The sequence below is a fragment of the Diadema antillarum genome, unplaced genomic scaffold (assembly GCF_040938485.1).
Source record: "Diadema antillarum isolate AM-2024a unplaced genomic scaffold, OU_Dant_1.0 seq00000079_RagTag, whole genome shotgun sequence".
Taxonomy (NCBI): domain Eukaryota; kingdom Metazoa; phylum Echinodermata; class Echinoidea; order Diadematoida; family Diadematidae; genus Diadema; species Diadema antillarum.
Window position 1 is genome coordinate 1,302,501 of NW_027271172.1, and position 17,116 is coordinate 1,319,616.

The 17,116-nt window shown below is 39.7% G+C and overlaps 1 protein-coding gene across 1 annotated transcript in view; it reads right to left on the reverse strand.

Moving 5' to 3' along the window:
• LOC139726132 (tectonin beta-propeller repeat-containing protein 1-like) overlaps nucleotides 1-17,116 on the reverse strand; it is a 38,443-nt gene that overhangs the window by 6,757 nt on the left and 14,570 nt on the right. Inside the window, exons 4-17 of the mRNA XM_071637210.1 lie at nucleotides 15,780-15,908; nucleotides 14,442-14,564; nucleotides 13,253-13,433; nucleotides 12,047-12,144; nucleotides 11,386-11,508; nucleotides 9,471-10,824; nucleotides 8,762-8,895; nucleotides 7,733-7,888; nucleotides 6,856-7,008; nucleotides 5,565-5,710; nucleotides 4,159-4,286; nucleotides 3,165-3,267; nucleotides 2,359-2,434; nucleotides 1,060-1,139 (exon numbers count right to left, since the gene is read on the reverse strand). Of these exons, the coding sequence (XP_071493311.1) occupies nucleotides 1,060-1,139; nucleotides 2,359-2,434; nucleotides 3,165-3,267; nucleotides 4,159-4,286; nucleotides 5,565-5,710; nucleotides 6,856-7,008; nucleotides 7,733-7,888; nucleotides 8,762-8,895; nucleotides 9,471-10,824; nucleotides 11,386-11,508; nucleotides 12,047-12,144; nucleotides 13,253-13,433; nucleotides 14,442-14,564; nucleotides 15,780-15,908 (2,984 nt within the window). The remainder of the gene's footprint in view (nucleotides 1-1,059; nucleotides 1,140-2,358; nucleotides 2,435-3,164; nucleotides 3,268-4,158; nucleotides 4,287-5,564; nucleotides 5,711-6,855; nucleotides 7,009-7,732; nucleotides 7,889-8,761; nucleotides 8,896-9,470; nucleotides 10,825-11,385; nucleotides 11,509-12,046; nucleotides 12,145-13,252; nucleotides 13,434-14,441; nucleotides 14,565-15,779; nucleotides 15,909-17,116) is intronic.

Genomic DNA, 17,116 nt, shown 5'->3' on the forward strand with positions numbered 1-17,116 from the left:
TGAGCATGACCCTGTATATAACCCATCACCTTTGACCTTTGATCCCACAACCTCACAGGCAGAGGTCAAACCAATAAAAGAGAATGGTGGGCTACCTGATTACTGGTCTCTGGTTGGGAAGTTGCATGGGAAAAGACATGAGGGCAAAACCCACAGGGAGCTGGGTGTTTGGGTTGGAGCTATCAAGAAGGGTGGGCAGGGTAGGGCAGGGAACAAGTAGGCCCAAAGAGTGTTAAAGTGGTAGAAGTGCTATTCCATATCAACACAACTACATTTTCCCTTCTCGGTATTAGATTGACATATACGTTCCACATAAATTTTGACTGTTTTGGCAGATTGAGACATTACACTTCAGCAAACTAAATCAATGGAAAGGTGCATTTACTTTTACAAAGAAATGTTAATATCAATTTCTTGTTTAGGATACTATTTGACCGTATTATAGAAGTGCACAATAGTAGTAAGCAACAAACTACAGAAAGAATTTTTGGCATGCACTGGAAAGGAATATCAATAATTCTATATCTACTGGAGATAGTCCTGTGACTACAATGTATATTTGTCTTGGATGATAGACAAAAAATTCACAAATTTCACTATGTAACATACATAGCTGTAAGAACACCAAAACGCATTTATGAAGACAGCCAAGTACAACACAGTGACAATACCATAAAGACATCCAAGTTTTGATGCACACATTTTGGTAGTACAGCGCACGATATTTGTACAGGCTAACTGCAATGCCTCCATCCAACCCAAACACAACTTTTGAGGTAGCCCATCGTAGAAATACCTTCTCCCCCATTGCTGTATTGCACATTTGTGAAGCAAAATGAAAAAAAAAAAAAATATATATATATATATATATAAAGAGGTACATACAATGTATATATATTTTCATGGCCTACCACTGGGATATCATTATGTATCTAGACATAAAGCAATATACTAGATAACTTTAAACACAATTAAATAAATGAATAGCATATGCATATTTGTATATACATTTTACATCAACATGACCAAAAAAAAAATCCAAAGTGAAGACCAACTTACTTCTTGAATTCTTTTGCATACTGCCATCCTTCCTTGTCTGTACTCCCTGATATCGAAAAATCTACCTTCCAGTCAGAAATCTGCAGAGAAAGATGATATTGATTCAGATTCAATTGCATCAGCAATTGTCATATTTTCATTTAAGTCTTACTTGCTCACTGCCTTGGAGTGAGCACATTTGTATAGAAGTGCAGTGGAGGATTCATTGAGGTAAGCTCTTAGTGATCTCAATGTTCATATGCTATTGCACAAAATGCCATATTAAATTGTGATCCATGAAAATGATATCCTTTGTGGCCCTATTTCAATCAAGAAATAGATTTCATCCTTTCAACAATGTCAACCATAATCCCAAGATCTAACCTGCCCACCCTGAAGCTCAACAAAATGGGAATATATGGCAGGAACAAAACTGCAACAATAAGAATTTTTATGAATGTCCTTTAGTTCACTCTCGACAGCTGGTCATAACACGAACACAACATATAATTCTGCTTTAAAAATACAGGAATATTCCCGCAAATTAGGAACAGTTGTTGGGTACACCAGACAAACAGTCAGACTCAGACTTAAAAATCATGGGATTATGATTATTGTCACTGTAATTATGGGAAAGTGACAGCTGAAATAATAATATTAAAAAAAAAACAGAAAGAAAGAAAAGGTGAAGCCTGGATCTTGCACTGGGCAACAGTGACACACTCTCCATTCCTCTAGTTGGAGGCTCAACACAATAAAGGAGACCTCCGGATGATTTTCAGATTTTTACATTTGAACAACTATGAATTAGTTATACTGAGGACAGAGTTTCAGAATTTATGATAATTGGGATGAAGAATAAGAACATTTTCAAAATTTATAACAAATCGAAATGAACAAGGATGATGACATGGCAGAGTCACCATAAGAATTCATGAGTTGGGGCTCAAGGAAGCAGAACAAAAGAGGAAGGCATGCATAGATTATACACAGGTGAACTCGCAAGCAAGCGGTATTGTAATCGAATTACACTGCTACATTTCTGAAATATGTCAACCTCCTATGTCATCATCCTTGTTCAGTGCAATTTGTTTGAGGTTTTTCAAAGCATTGTTTCTCTACTCAAGAACCACAAAAATTCCACAAATCTATACATGGGGTTGTCGATTTATGTACTACATGATGTGAAATCATGAAAATCGTCTGGAATGTCCCTTTAACCTTTTGAAAATAATGAGGGTCACTGAAAGTGGACAAGCGATCAAGGATGAAGGATGCAACTGAGAGGGAAATGGTTAATGAGATACAAATTGTACATACCCACTGCCAGTGTGGAGAAGGAAGGGGCAGGTCTCTTGATTCTAGCATCTTGTCAGATTCCGTCGTCCACATCCCCCTTGTGATGTCAAGAAACAGAATGACTGAATGAGCATTTTAAAAAAGTTTAAAAAATGTAAAGAATACACTACTCTTAAGGTAGGCACACCATGACAGTAAAAACGAGATCTTGAAGGTGACAAAATATAACTGTTTTCCTCCTAGCTGTATTCACTCTTTACTTTTCTCTCATTTTCCTTTGGTCTCAAGTCAAAACACAGCTGTGACATGAGTCCACACAAGTCACCACATTTGCGATTCTTTTGAATGATGAATTAACCAGCACTCTCTATACACAGCTTCTACCTACATGTATGTATATTGTACATCATTAGCACAGCAACTAGCAAACCAAAATAAACTCCAAAACTTTACGCACACATTTCCGTGTATTTGTGCTTCTTTTACACTTTTTTTTAAAGCATATGGAATAAATAAATTGAATTGAATTTACAAATTCTTGCCATATCAATCTATCTGTCTACATGTTTCAATATCTATTTCTGTTGTAGCTTTTTTTTTTTTAAATCCAGGTCAAGCGACGCATTTTGGATTATCATATGCTTCCTGAGCATGAAAAAAATTAGCTGAGGAGATAAATCGACAATACGTACTGGGTAGCACGATGTAGCAGCACTGTGAAGAGGCAAACAGACTCACAAATGCTCATTCACAAACATACACATACAAAAAACTGTCAAATAAAGAAATAAATCCTTTCTGATGAAGAGTGAATTAGGTGTTAATACCTGTCGGTGAAGCCAGACAGGGGACTCCATCGCTGCTTCTCATAGACGTAGAGGTTCTTAGAGTCAGTCTGGGGCTGGATGCCAAACGTACTACTCGCTATACCTACGTGTACACAGATTTATAAAGAAACAGATGAATAAATCATCCTTTTTGCAGAGAAAATGTGTCAGTATATTATATAAATTATCATAAAATAGTATGTAGGACACATGGCAAGATAAATCAAATGAGATACGTGGTTTATTGCTGTTGATGTTTTATGGTTTGTTTGTTTGTTGTTGTTGTTGTTGTTTTTTTTTGGGGGGGGGAGGAGGGGCAGATCAGTTCTAACTTCATGAAATGAAAAGAGAGTGGTATATTGACAAGAACTACAAACTAAGAAACCAGGGTATGCTGACAGTCCCCGGAGATTATGTATCTATTAATGGCTGAATAAGTTGTGAGAGGAAATTCAACAACAAAATTTTCTAACACAAAAGTGATGATTTGATGTGATGCTTACAGCCCAGTCTCATTAAGCCTTTGCCAAGACAAAATCCTTTCTCCACAATGCTGACACTACCAGCACATAGTTTCATTGTGAAGACAATGCTTGATGTCACAACAGTGCAAGAGAAATTAAAGTTAGATGGCATTTCAAAACAAATGGTGAGAGATGAAAAAACAAAATAAAAGTTCCCTTGGTCAAGGAACATATTCCTCAAGTACAAATGTACAAAATAATCAGCAAAAACCATATATTGACCATGTTGATGATAAGTCTGTTATATCATTTCATGACTTTTGTCAGCATTTCAATCAGTGACAGTCAATGTTGCCTCATTAATTTAATCAAAATGTCACAATCATGTGTATTACTTCTCATCAGAGCAGTGACTATCATTCAAAATACTCAGTTTGATCATTGTCACAATATTCTTCTCTTTTCCTTTTTTTTTTTGTGTGTGTTTAATCCTTGTCATCATTTGCACCTGGGTCCTCACAGTCCCTTACCCTTGAAGACTCCACCACCATAGCCACCTGTGTAGACCCAAGGGGTGTGGTCCAGCCCCAGACCCCAGACCACGCCCGCACCACAGCACTCTATACTGGCCATGTGACCTCCTATCTGCCTCCAGTACCTGATAAGGACAGAGAACAGGTTTAACTCTTTATGTGCCAAGACACTGCGAAGTTTTTACATCAGCATTCAGTAATCGATCCTCAGTTAAAGGTGCATGGTCCCGGTGTCTTAGTCAAATGCGTACGCGGGTGCACGGCGCAAGTTTCCTATAGAGACCTACGCTATCGACTCCTCTTTAGCCCTTACGCTTTGGCCCACTTCCCTGAGTCCGAAGAAGTCTGATCCACTGTAGTCAGTGGTCCGATCACAGTTCGGCTCATGATTCGGCTGAGGGGGATGACAGCTTCAGCAAACTTCTTTTGTGATGTCATAATAGCAAGCACATATGCATGCACCCTGGCATTACTACAGACTGCGCGATGCGCAGAGAAGACAATGAAGGCAACGTTACTTAGCAACACCTACGCACTTTACTCTTGATGACAGCTCAACTTCAGTAATCTTTGTATCAATGCTAACGGTGATCGGCAGTATCATCAACAGCGCCCTCTACACTACCAGGACTATGCCCCTTTAACCTAGTTGGAGATGAGCAAGCCTACTCCAGTGTAGCAGCGTACCTCAGTCCAACAGGAAGGCCATGGTGACACAATAGGGATTAGGGGGATTAGGAAATCTCTATTTATTGATAGCCAGTTTTAAGACATCTAGGCCAATCAGTAAACGGGCACTTCAGCGAGTATGCCAATTAGTGAAAAAGCACAGTACGGGCGAATAAAAATTACCAAACTGGTATCATAGTTCATCTGCATCATTGACACTAATGCCACACAACTCTTGGTGATACAGAGCTTTTTCCAACTTTTACAAAGTTGTATTTCCCTTATGGGTGCCAGCAATTAACTATTTCATTTGGACTAATACACAGACATCACTTGGTTTCAGAATCATGCCAGTGTTACAAAGTTACGAATGCAAACACATTTGTTCATTCTAGAATACTGCAATACTCTACTGGTGTGACAGTTTATAAAAAAATAGATTAATCTACTCAAAAATTCTGAAATGAAACACATCATTCAAACAAACCCAGCCAAACTAAAATCCCTAATATTATCAATAATGATGTGAAGCTCACAGGAAAGTACATGCATAGAAGTTTCTACTTGATTTCATCAAAGTATGTGACTTGGCTATGTAATTTAACATTTATTTTCAATAGTCCTTTCTTTTTTTTAAGTAAACACAATGAGGTACAGAACCACAGGGTGTGGATTGTATTCAGATTTTACATAATCAAACACTAACAAAAGTGAGGATGCAATCAGACACTCACAAATGTGAAGATGGGGCGATCTGCATGTTGGGCAGAGTCTCATGTATGAACACATCTCCCCGACAGGTGACTAACCAAGCTGCCCTGTGCGAGGGCGCCCCATAGATGCCTCGCACCTCGTTGCAAGCCATGCTTATGGCAGCCACCTGCAACACAGAAATTTGTGATCACAACATGCTTTCCTTTAATACTTTGATCGTATGTGTCTTGTTCAGCAAATGTTCCCTTTCTAAATTATCCACACTCAATCTGTTCTTGTTTCTCCATCATGCACTGCTTTCTTTCATAATTGATACAGGAAACTTTATCATTTGTGACCCTTCTTTTTTATTTTTATTTATTTATTTATTTGTTTTGTTTCAGTAGGGTAGCTCTGTCAGTGGCTAAACACTGTTATTCTCAGAGGCCCTACACATATAATAACGTACATCACGAAATACATTGTAGACACATTTACCAAGAAAAATAACATAATGTACAATTACGGTACACTTACAACATGGCCAAATAATTGAGCATTGCGGAGGATGGTAGAAAATAAATAAATAACATCATTTTTATCATTACAGTTCACTGGAAAGTGATATGCCAAGACATATCTAAGAAAAATCAAAATGTCTAGGTTACAGCACATATATTGCATAATCCATAATTCTTCATATCACTTCAGATTACATAGGCCTAATTGTAATCTTTTTCGGAAACAATCAACACACAATTTATTCATTTTTATTATTATATAATAACAGGGCCTTTAAAAACAGGCTAGCTAAATAAACACAAATTTCCTGCTCACAGAACCTTTCTTTCATTCATTAAATGTAATTACTGAAATGCTATAGCATATGAGAGAGAGAAAAAAAAATCCTGTTTCAATCAGTATCATATCTGATGGTGTAGAATTCGTAATATCCAGCCATATGTAACATTTCATTTCCTCATTACAGCTACTCATATATCAACTGGATAGAAGCAGAAGTATCAGGTATCATAACTAATCCTGGCTTCATTATTTGTTTTCAACACTAGAATGTAATACCCTTCTTCCCTGTTGCTCCAATAATTCACACTTGCACCCCCCCAAAAAAAAAAAAAAAACAAAAACAACAACACACACACACAAAATAAATAAATAGATGGGAAAAATTGTACACCATCATTAGACTTTCCAAAAGCTGGGTTCATTTCTACTCCGCATCTGGTAAAATATCATTACAATGGCATGATACTGCTGTGCTAAATTTGGGAGAAATTTTGTGAAGAGTTGTCAAATGCAATATTGCTGTCTCACCCATTCCTGCAGCTCCTTGTCGTTGTTCACTCGTAACGAGATGGGCTTCCTGTCCAGGACCCTTTTTGGTGTGTAGATGCAGAACGAGGGTCGCTCCGAGCTGTTGTTGACCTCCAGGACACAGGTGATCTCACTGAGCAAAAAGCTGATGAGCTGATGACAAAGAGACAGTTACACAAAAAAATCAACTTTATGTAAGCACACAAATCACCTGTATCAGGTTTGGTATCAGTGCTAACGTCATTGCTATGGTAACAGGCAGTGCTAAATGTACCTAGATCATCTGGTCTTGTCAAAGATGCCCACAATCAATAGGTTTATTATCATGGCAAAAGGGATGTAGACCAAACTTGACATGTCCTGTGTTGACCTTCTATACTGCTATTTACACTGTACAAATTCTTTCTCTTTTTCTTTACAATAAAATGCCCAATGATGGTTGGTTATTTGCAGACCCTTGGCATAAATATGTCAAGGGTTGAAGCAGTTACTACTTCCTCTGGAAGGCTGTACCAGTCCTTTATGGTCCTTGGTAGGAATAATGACCCAGCCCCTGTATTGCATTCTGCAGGTGACAAGCTGGAACTGCTCGCTGTGAGAGCATCGTTGGCAAGGGGGTAGTAGGAGGAATTTTGATTTGATTATTGGGCAGTGGACAAGGTCATTGTAGATCCTTAGAGCATGGAGAGACGTGAGATCTGACTACGGTGTTCCAGGGACTGCCAGCCAAGGGTCTCTTTCAGTCATCTTTCATATTGGATGACTTTTTTTTTCTGCCAACAACTTCCAGCATTCATACCTTCATCTTCATTCAAACAGGAGGCATTATCTTTTTTTTTAAAAACACAAGTTAATGCAGGAGGTGTTTCTTGCTTACCTTCTGCTTTCCAATAGGCTGAAAGTGTACCGAGAATCGGCTCTGCTGGCGCCCCGTACCATCCATGCCTCGCTCGAGCTCAATGGTGCAGTCCACCCACTGACGGCGCCTCCCTTCCGAGCACCACTGCATGGCACCCATCTTGGCCCATGAGCTCTGCAGAAGAGCACGGAGTTTGCAACATCAATATTCACTTCATTTAATTTCATTTCATTCATATTCCATCATACTTACGGGAAGATATAGCTAACACCAAATTACAGCAAATACACCAAACGTCACAGATCATCTGACATACTCCCGGAGTACAGATCCGGCAAGACAAAATGGTAAAAGACACGGTACTGCTCGGGTACCAAAGAAAATGAGAAATATGATGGGGCCCCCATGAAAGCAAGCGCATTTGACTGCAAGTCCTATTATAACAACTGGTTTCAACAGATAATGGCTGTTGGATGGATGCAATGTAAGCGATAATTCCCCCCCCCCCCCCAAATAATGATCATCATACTGATTATACAGTTGTACCATGGTAAGCTGAAGAAATAGCATGAAATGTATGGTAGCCACTGTTGCATTAATACATGTGCCCTTGCAGGTTTACCTTTGTATCAATACAGATCGGTGCTGGTGTTGTCCACCTACACTGATGACATACACATATTGTAGGCAATGTAGCTCACAAATATCATGGCTTCAATACGGCAGGCCTTGCATCCTTCCACAGCTGTATGACATCACTACATGAGGGTACGACATGTTCTAGGTGACTTGTTCAAAACAGACAAGAGATTCCAAATGTTCATTTTAAATAGTCTTTTCATGTTTTCCTCTTTTGTATGCTTCCTTCTGTCATTATTTCTGTATGTCTTTCTTTCTTTCTATGCAACTGATTCTAGATCTCTGTCTCAATAAACAAACAAACAAACCTCTCCCCCCCCCCCCTTAAAAACAAAAAGTTATAACCTTTCAAAACCCAAACAAATGCAACCAGCAATGCAAGAGAAAAGCAGGGACCATTGTACTCACTCTCTCCACAGCACAGGGGTAGTGTTCATAACCTTTGACCTCTTCTTCCCTTCTCCGTCTCAGGAGCTTGAGGATGGAGCCTCTCCACGCTCCCTCCTGAAGCCTGTGACGGAAGCTCTGCTGGCTTAGGGTGGCTTCAAAGAAAATATGATCGACAAGGAGTTCACAGTTAATACTACCAAAGCCCACTGTCTAAAATGTTGCTGTATATCATATATAAAACATGTTACCCTTAAAATTCCTTCAAGCATTACCATATTGTGTATCAAAAACACTGTGAAACAGAGTGGCAGTAGCTTTTTTTTTTTGCTATGCATTTGATCAATGTGTTGACTATGATTACTGCGCAAGACTGTTATCAATTTGCAGCAACATGTATTTTTTATAAAGTAAATGTATTGATGAAAGGATTGGACAGTATAATCCCACAGGTTTCAGTAGCTCCTGAAATTTCAACCTGACAAAATAACTTAATTCTGTACACTCCAGGAGCTTTTGCATGTTTTCTAATTTGTGGATGCTTGGAACTAGTTAAGGTACAGACCATGTACTGCACTCAGACACATGACTGGCATTTTATGACTATGTGCACTCAACAACCACAAATATTGACATTGTGTAAATTTCATTTATCAGACGACTCTCCAAAATTTGACACACTCATGCACAATACACACATTCTGCAAATGGCTTGTTGAATACAATCTACCTTGATGAAACCACTTTGGTAGGGATGTCGGTTCCACCACGCATCCACCTCCACTGACCCACGACCACCGAACCTCCTCCTCGTCTTCATCTGCTGTAGTGGACAGGTCCACCATGCTGTCGCTGTACGGTAGAGGTGATTCGGCTCGTCGGGGGAAGAGATGGGGGGACATCTGCTGCCTCGCGTGGGCAAGGCACAAGAGTTTCCTCCGCCCGTAGAGCCTGTCGCCAGAGTCTACCATGATGGTCGGCGGCATCACCTTGTGATTCGCATCACTCATGGTGCTGGGATCCATACCTAGGTCATGACTGCTGATTGAGAGCTTCAGTTCAGGAGAGAAGTCCTTGCGATCCGGGCTGAACTGTGCATACCTCCGGTCCTCCCTTTCGACAGATTCCGGGATTCCGGTGGTGGACGTAGCCTGGTGGCTCTGCTGCTGCAGCAACTGCCTCAGGTCCATGGTGATGTCTGGGCCCACTAGGGCTCCGGGAAGAGACTGCACGCAATCGGGCAGATTGTCCGTCTGGGTCCCTTTCTCGCTGCCGCCACCCGCCAGAGGGTTTTCACTGGAGTCCTCCTCATCGTAGTCTCCGATGTAGTTGATGGGCGTGTCCGAGAAGTCAGAGTGATAGCTGGGCTGCCTTGCCAACGCAGGCTTCTCCCCTTCAACTGGTGTCTGGTTGTGCACCTCGTCCACCGTTAGACCCTCGGGTGGTGTGGACTCCGGGAGAGCACTACCACTTTGAGTGTCACTACCAGACGTAGCCTCTGACACCTCCTGGCAATGGACACAATCTCCTGGATCCACCATATCTCGCTTGGACACGGAGTCCTCATCGGCTTTCGACCGGTCGGAATCCTTTTGCCTCTGAGCTTCTCTTCTTCTGTTGTAAGAGCTGAGGGAGAGCGAACTGCCCATAGTTCTTGACTGGCCCTGTATGTCCGTGTAGGAATTCAAACTATCCTCGAACCGGGAGTAGAATCCCGAGACGGCATTGGCAAGGATACCATCATCTGTCTGCACACACATGGTCCTCACCAGCTTTCCGTTGTGCACGAACTCCTCTCCAAGAACAGATGGACCACTCATGTCCTCGTCCATCATCGACAATCCCGAGGGATCACTCACACTCCTCGCAAAGCGGTTGTTGACATCCAGATACTGCATCTTCCCCGACAGGCTGATGGAATAGGAGGCCAAGCTCTCAGCTATGCTGATGCTGTCGTCATGGTAACCCGTATCATTTTTGTCGGTGATGACAATAGACTTCCACTCCCTGCCACTCAGTTCCTCATAGGACACACCGGACCGGAAGACTAGGCTGGGGCGATCTTCTGCTGTCAGTGCCCATACCTGTAAGGATTTAAACGGGGAATACTGGTAGTATTACAATTTAAGTTTATTATCATCTGGCAGGTATTATTAATGAAGGAGCACCAACAAGACATGCATTGCATAAGTTTCTCTGTTTCAATCACAGCCTAATGCTGTAATGACATTGTATGAAATACAACATTATCTTTAAACAAAAAAATAGACTGTAAGAAGTTCCAAAAAACAAAATATTCCTTTTAGTCATCAACCGACATACACAAGTGTACTTACCACTCTCGGTCTGTTTGTTTGTTTGTTTGGGGGTTTTTTTGCATAAAAAAAAATTTACATGTGTTAGACACATTGTATATCAGTAAATTACAAGCGTATGTTTGAAGACTGCAGACAAGCCATTCATTATGTTTAATACCGAACATTTAACTACTGAAAAAAAAAAAATGACCAAAAACAAACACATAGATGTAAAATGATTTTTCATTGAGTGGAAAATAGAAACAAGTTGCACATATATTGGCAAAACAAAAGTGACTGAAAATAATAATTGATGTGTGATGAATAACATTTAAAAAATTGTCTCACCTGGTCATTGGGTCCCACTGACAACTGGCCGACTTGACCGAACATTTCAATCCAGCTTGTACCCTCTCGGTTGCTGCGATTTTCATTCACTACAGTCGACATGAAGCCTTTCCTGAACCATACCTTTGACAATAACAACAACAAAAATCACAAAACATTGTACGGTATTCAAAGTGACTAACGTCTCTATCTACACTTTGATGATCATCAAGGACTGGTAGCCTGTAGAGGAGAAGCATGGTTTGGAGCCAAAAACTACAGGATTTATCCTACTTCATTTTATTGTCTTTATCATCATTACATGTGAGAGAGTTCATCATTCCATTTATATCACACACACAAACATGCTCACACACATAAGCCACACATAGACATCCTCTTCCTTTTACAATCGATTAGTTGCCAATCTCAATAGCAGGAAATTGAATCTGCATACTCCTAAATGCAATGATGCTGCAAACTATCCCCAATCATCTGTTTATCCTATCAAAAATTTTAGAAACTTTCCCTGGAGAATGATAAACTATTACAATCTAACATCTAGGGCTTCGGGCATTAACTATGAAGAATGGATGGAAGTGAAAGGCAGCTACAGAGAATAGAATGAAAACTTGGCAACTCCACACCCTGGATCTCTGCAGTACATGTACTTCTGTATTACCTTCTTATCTCTTGTCAGGGCCCACACAACGTTGTTTCCCATCGTCACACTGGCCAGCAGTCCTTTTTCGGGTGGACTAACGTACGTCCAACTCGTACCTGGTGGGGGGAGATGGGCACAAAATTCACAATCTCTTCGATGAGGTCTGATTCTGACCTGGCACTTGCCAAAGTCACAGTCCTGCAGCACTACCACATCACTTAATACCAGACTTGGGTGTGTGTGTCATGTTTATACTGGTACTCTATGTTGAATTACAATATATGGAGGGGAATGAGTGAATTTGAATGAAGAATTCTTAAAAAGCACTTTTAGGAATTGCTGTGTTCTGCTCAGGAGGTATGCATGACTGGGAGAGAGTGGCGTGTTGGGAGGGGGGGGAGGGGTAGAAAAACTAAAAGGTATAGATATACATTGTATGATATCCTAGAGCTGATTAAATGGTGACCAAATGTGACGGGTGGATATATAGCTCAGGAATGAACAGAAGAAGCAACAGATGACAAAGGGGATGAAGAGCATGGGAATAGCAGGGCCAGGAGAGCCAGTTGTGCACACACACAGAAGACAATTGTAAACAAGATGGCTGCCTCAAAGAGCATTCCAAAGAGCAATCAGGAAGATACTTGTGTATTACTTACAGGTCAAAATAATACTCAGATCAGGGAGGCTTTTGAATTTTATTTGGAAGCCATGAAGAGAAAATGAAGTTCTCAGAAAGCCTCCTGCAGAACAGGGGATACTTGGCAGCTCTGATATACAGTGTACACGACACTGATCATAATGGGTCAGTGTCATTTGCCTTGTTTCCATAGTGTGTGTGCACGTGTGTCACTGCACTAGCACTCTACTCTTTGCAAGACATTACGACGTTCATACAGAATAATATGATTATGTAATTTAAAAGAGGTCAAAAGTCAACAAAAGTATGTCAGAATTATTTTTGCAACACACCATTCTTCTGGTAAAGTCATAATAGGCTTTCAAATAAACATAACTTCAAACAGACACAAACAAAATATGCAGTAAGCTGTTTTACATCATTTATAAAATTGTAGACATTAGAGCAATATTGCTGTACAACGTACCTTCCGGGGAGCCATGGGCCATTATGTACTGAATTTTCAGTTTCTAAAGGGTAAACCTAACTGAGTGAGCAGTAGAGAAGAGAGATACCTCAGTGGCACGAAGTCTCTCCCATCTTACCTAGAGGATGGTCCCTGGAGACACCGATGCGGATCACCCCCTGGCCGTCCCACGTCACTCCCCACACCACCCCAGTAGGGCCGACGGAGAGCTGCAGCAGCCCCTTGCCCTCTGACGTGAAGACTTCCCGCCAGAGGGAGCCCTCCGGGTTTTTGCGGGTCACACCAACTCTACAGAACACCTGAGAATCGGGCAATAATGATTACAAAATTACAAATTTGTTAATTTTGTAATCAATATGTTATCCATTTGGTACAGTACATGTTACAGGACTTGGTTTCACAATATAAGGCTCCACCTTCCTGTGAAATTCCTAATGCTTCATAATTCTTTATGTTGATGTTTATATTTTGTATCCGTTGCAGACATGTCAGTTACTTTATACACACTTGACGACATGAATCTGAATGTAATGTTACATGTATTTGTACTTTGTGTATTTTCTCTGTTTGTTTGCATGGTTCTTATGAAGTATTGAATAAATAAATCCAAATCCAATCCAAATCCAATCCAAATCCAAAAGAACATCTGGGATTTCAGTAGCAAAAGTGTGCATAACTTCTGCCATTTTCACTTCTGATTTTTGTTAACAATAAAATGGTCATTAAAAAGTACTGTATTACAAATGGAATCTGTCCATAACTGGCATTGCTAGTTAACAGTCATCATCTAAATATAAAGTGTGCATATTACAAAATGAACGTCATTTTGTAAGACTCTATCCATGTCAATAAAAATATTCTATCAAGTATATTATGTCGTTTTTATAGTATATATTTTCATTCTGAACAGCACAGCATGACCTCTCTTGTTATCTTTCATTTCATGGTTAGTTTTCCCTTCTTTAAGTTAGAAATACAATGATTTCATTTCTATTTACAGAAAGAAAGTAATTATCAAACAAACAGGAACTCGCATATTTCTCAATCTCTGCCTTTTCTTGGAACAAAACAGAAAAAAGAAAAGTGAAAACAAAGATGCTTGCGAGTAAATATTTTCAAAAAAAAATCAACTATAAAACAACTAATGAAGAGATGGCAGCATAACATCTGAGATTGAAAAGGAATACATCAAAACAAAGTATCATAAGATATGATTTATTATACATCATTATGAGAGATCTGCACCTAATGAGACATCACAAATATCTATGACATTTGACCTCTATTACCAATATCTCACACATTACCTTTCCGAGAGCCGATATGGCCCAGACCGAGAGGTATCCCTCCGACTGCCCAGGAAGTTCATGGCCACCGACTGATAATTCCATTAGTGGCTCTTCCAGCGGGTCCGAGTGGATCCCTTTAATCTGAAGACACCAGTAAATAGTTTGATAAGGGGATTCACGTTTGTAGTACCAGTAAAGATTGCATTATCTTGTTGGCCATCTTATAGGCCTTCAACCTACATCCCCCAAGGAATTGTCTATGTGACTGACTTTGAACTCTAAATATTGATAAATGATGGGCATATGGCATCTTAAAGTGAAAACATAGTTCTCATATGGCTGCAGAATTGTCAATTTTTGCTCTAAAATGTACACAAATGGATAAGAAATGTGTGGCATAATGCTGTAATAACACAATTTCAGTTGGGTTACGATGAAAATGTGAAATATTAATCAAAAAGCTTCCGCCCCAAGTATTACAATCTCAGAGCTCAACGGAACGTAATTGTTATGTGATGTTTCATATTTGATTACCCCGATATACCAGGCCCTAGTGGTATCAACTGCATTTGAGAGTAAATTGCCTGCAGCGTGTTCTGCAAACAGTTCAGTATACTGCTTGGACATTATTCAATCATCCCGTTCCAGCATAAATCATATACCCACTACTGAGCGGGAGGGTGCTTCAGGAATAAATGTCAGTGTGCCAACTTTCATTATTTCACAGTTTTTGATCTTGAAACTACTACAAAACAGCTCATTACTGTCTAAGTGGATATTTTCGCGCGACTAATTTTTCGCGCTTGGCCGGGTAAGAAGAGTTTTGCTTGTTTTTAATTCCGCGGAATCAAGACATCACGCACAGGAACAAATGGCAAGCAAAAATATTCGCGTGCTTTTATTTTCGCGCTGGTTTGTGGATGCGCGAAATGCGCGAAAATTTCAACACCACGAAAATTTCCACTTTTACAGTATCCCAGCAAATCGGGTAAGCCAGACAAGTTTCTAGGTAGAGCTTTCCGATATATTGCAAGCAAATTCCAAACATTGAGAGATGAATTCTAGCTTTAAGTGGTAATGCACATACTGACTTTAAGTCTTCAATGAGAGCACAGCTATGTATCATTACAAACAAAAGGGACAGAGAGAGATTGACATTGACAATTTCAAACAATCTGTTACCATTTGTTTGCCTGATAATGACAGGTGTACAAAAAAAAAAAATGGGCTGCATCGATCATAGAGGTACCACATACAAAATATCATGGAAAAAACAAAGACACACACAAAGAAAAATACAAATGAAGGTTTGAGACAGAGACAAGCACACGCGAGAAAGTACAGATTAAGAAATACCTGAGCCCATGCATCCGTAGCGATGTACTTTCGGTAGCGAATCCATTTTCGCCTTCTGACACAAGAGTTCCACCTCTTCTCAGACGTGTAGTTGTCATTGGTATTGAAATTGACCGCATACTGCCAGCCCTGGTTAATGACACAAAATGTCATTGTGATACAATAACATACGGAATGTAATTTAACTCATCCAGCCACTTTGCATTCAAATCATGTGAGGAAGGCTGATTATTAATAGCTTGAAAGCAGGTGCCACTGTTTGTTTCCAAAACAACCTGCATTCCTTTTATCAACATTTTACACTTTTAGTAAACAACATTCAACAGAAACATCTGCAGGACACACTCTGAGCATTGCGCCGAAGCAGTATGGCTTCAAGTGGACCATTTACACATGACACCAAAGGTAACTGGTAAAACTACTGCAAGAATTTAGTGAAAAACAAAAACACAGATAGTACAAAAATCTATTCATCCAATCACATTCTCTACCAGTAAATGTGGGAAGATCTTTTATTCAGCATTAACGCATGTTGCACTGAAGAAAGATACCGTCTCCACAACAGCCTGAGTTGATGAAATAAGTGTCCTAAAAACTACAGCGTACAAGACTGCAGTAATCTACTAAATCTGTTCCTAGAAATACCTGTTACCTTCCGGCATAGCTTTTTGCTATCATGTTGAGTTTTAATAACAGCAATTGACTGTGATGATGACTTTCATATCAAGCACATGGGGGGGGGGGGGGGGGGTGGGGAAGGCAGGGAAAAGACAGCATGTAACTCACAAAAACAACAGTCCTCATGGTAAAGTCTTCTATGGCTGTTGAAAAACAGCCATGGCTGGATGTTAGTACCGTCAAATGAATGGTTACATTTTTTATAATTGCTGCATGAACCACTGCAATATGCTGTCATGTAAACAGTGATACTAACATATCACGACCAGGGTATCTCTGCTTAAATTAAATGCTCATGCCTTCTGGAATCATTGATTAAATGGTATACATAGACATGAATTTAATAACAACTTATTTTGACTCGTTATACAATTGTATTTGATGTGAACAGCTGTTTGTACGAACATGTATGTGAAGTCCACATGTGCAAAGTAATTTCCTTAGATTTATTAAAATGATCTTTTTTTTTTTACTTCCATGTTCTGTAATTATTTTTCCTCTAGTAAACACACACCCTCTCTCTCTATGTTTGGAAAATTCCTGCTACATTATAGGGCTAATTGCTGCTTCTCCCTTTGTAATTTTGTACAGGTAATTACAAACATCATCTTTATTCATTTATGATTATGATTATGATTATGTTTTTTTTTTTTTGCTTA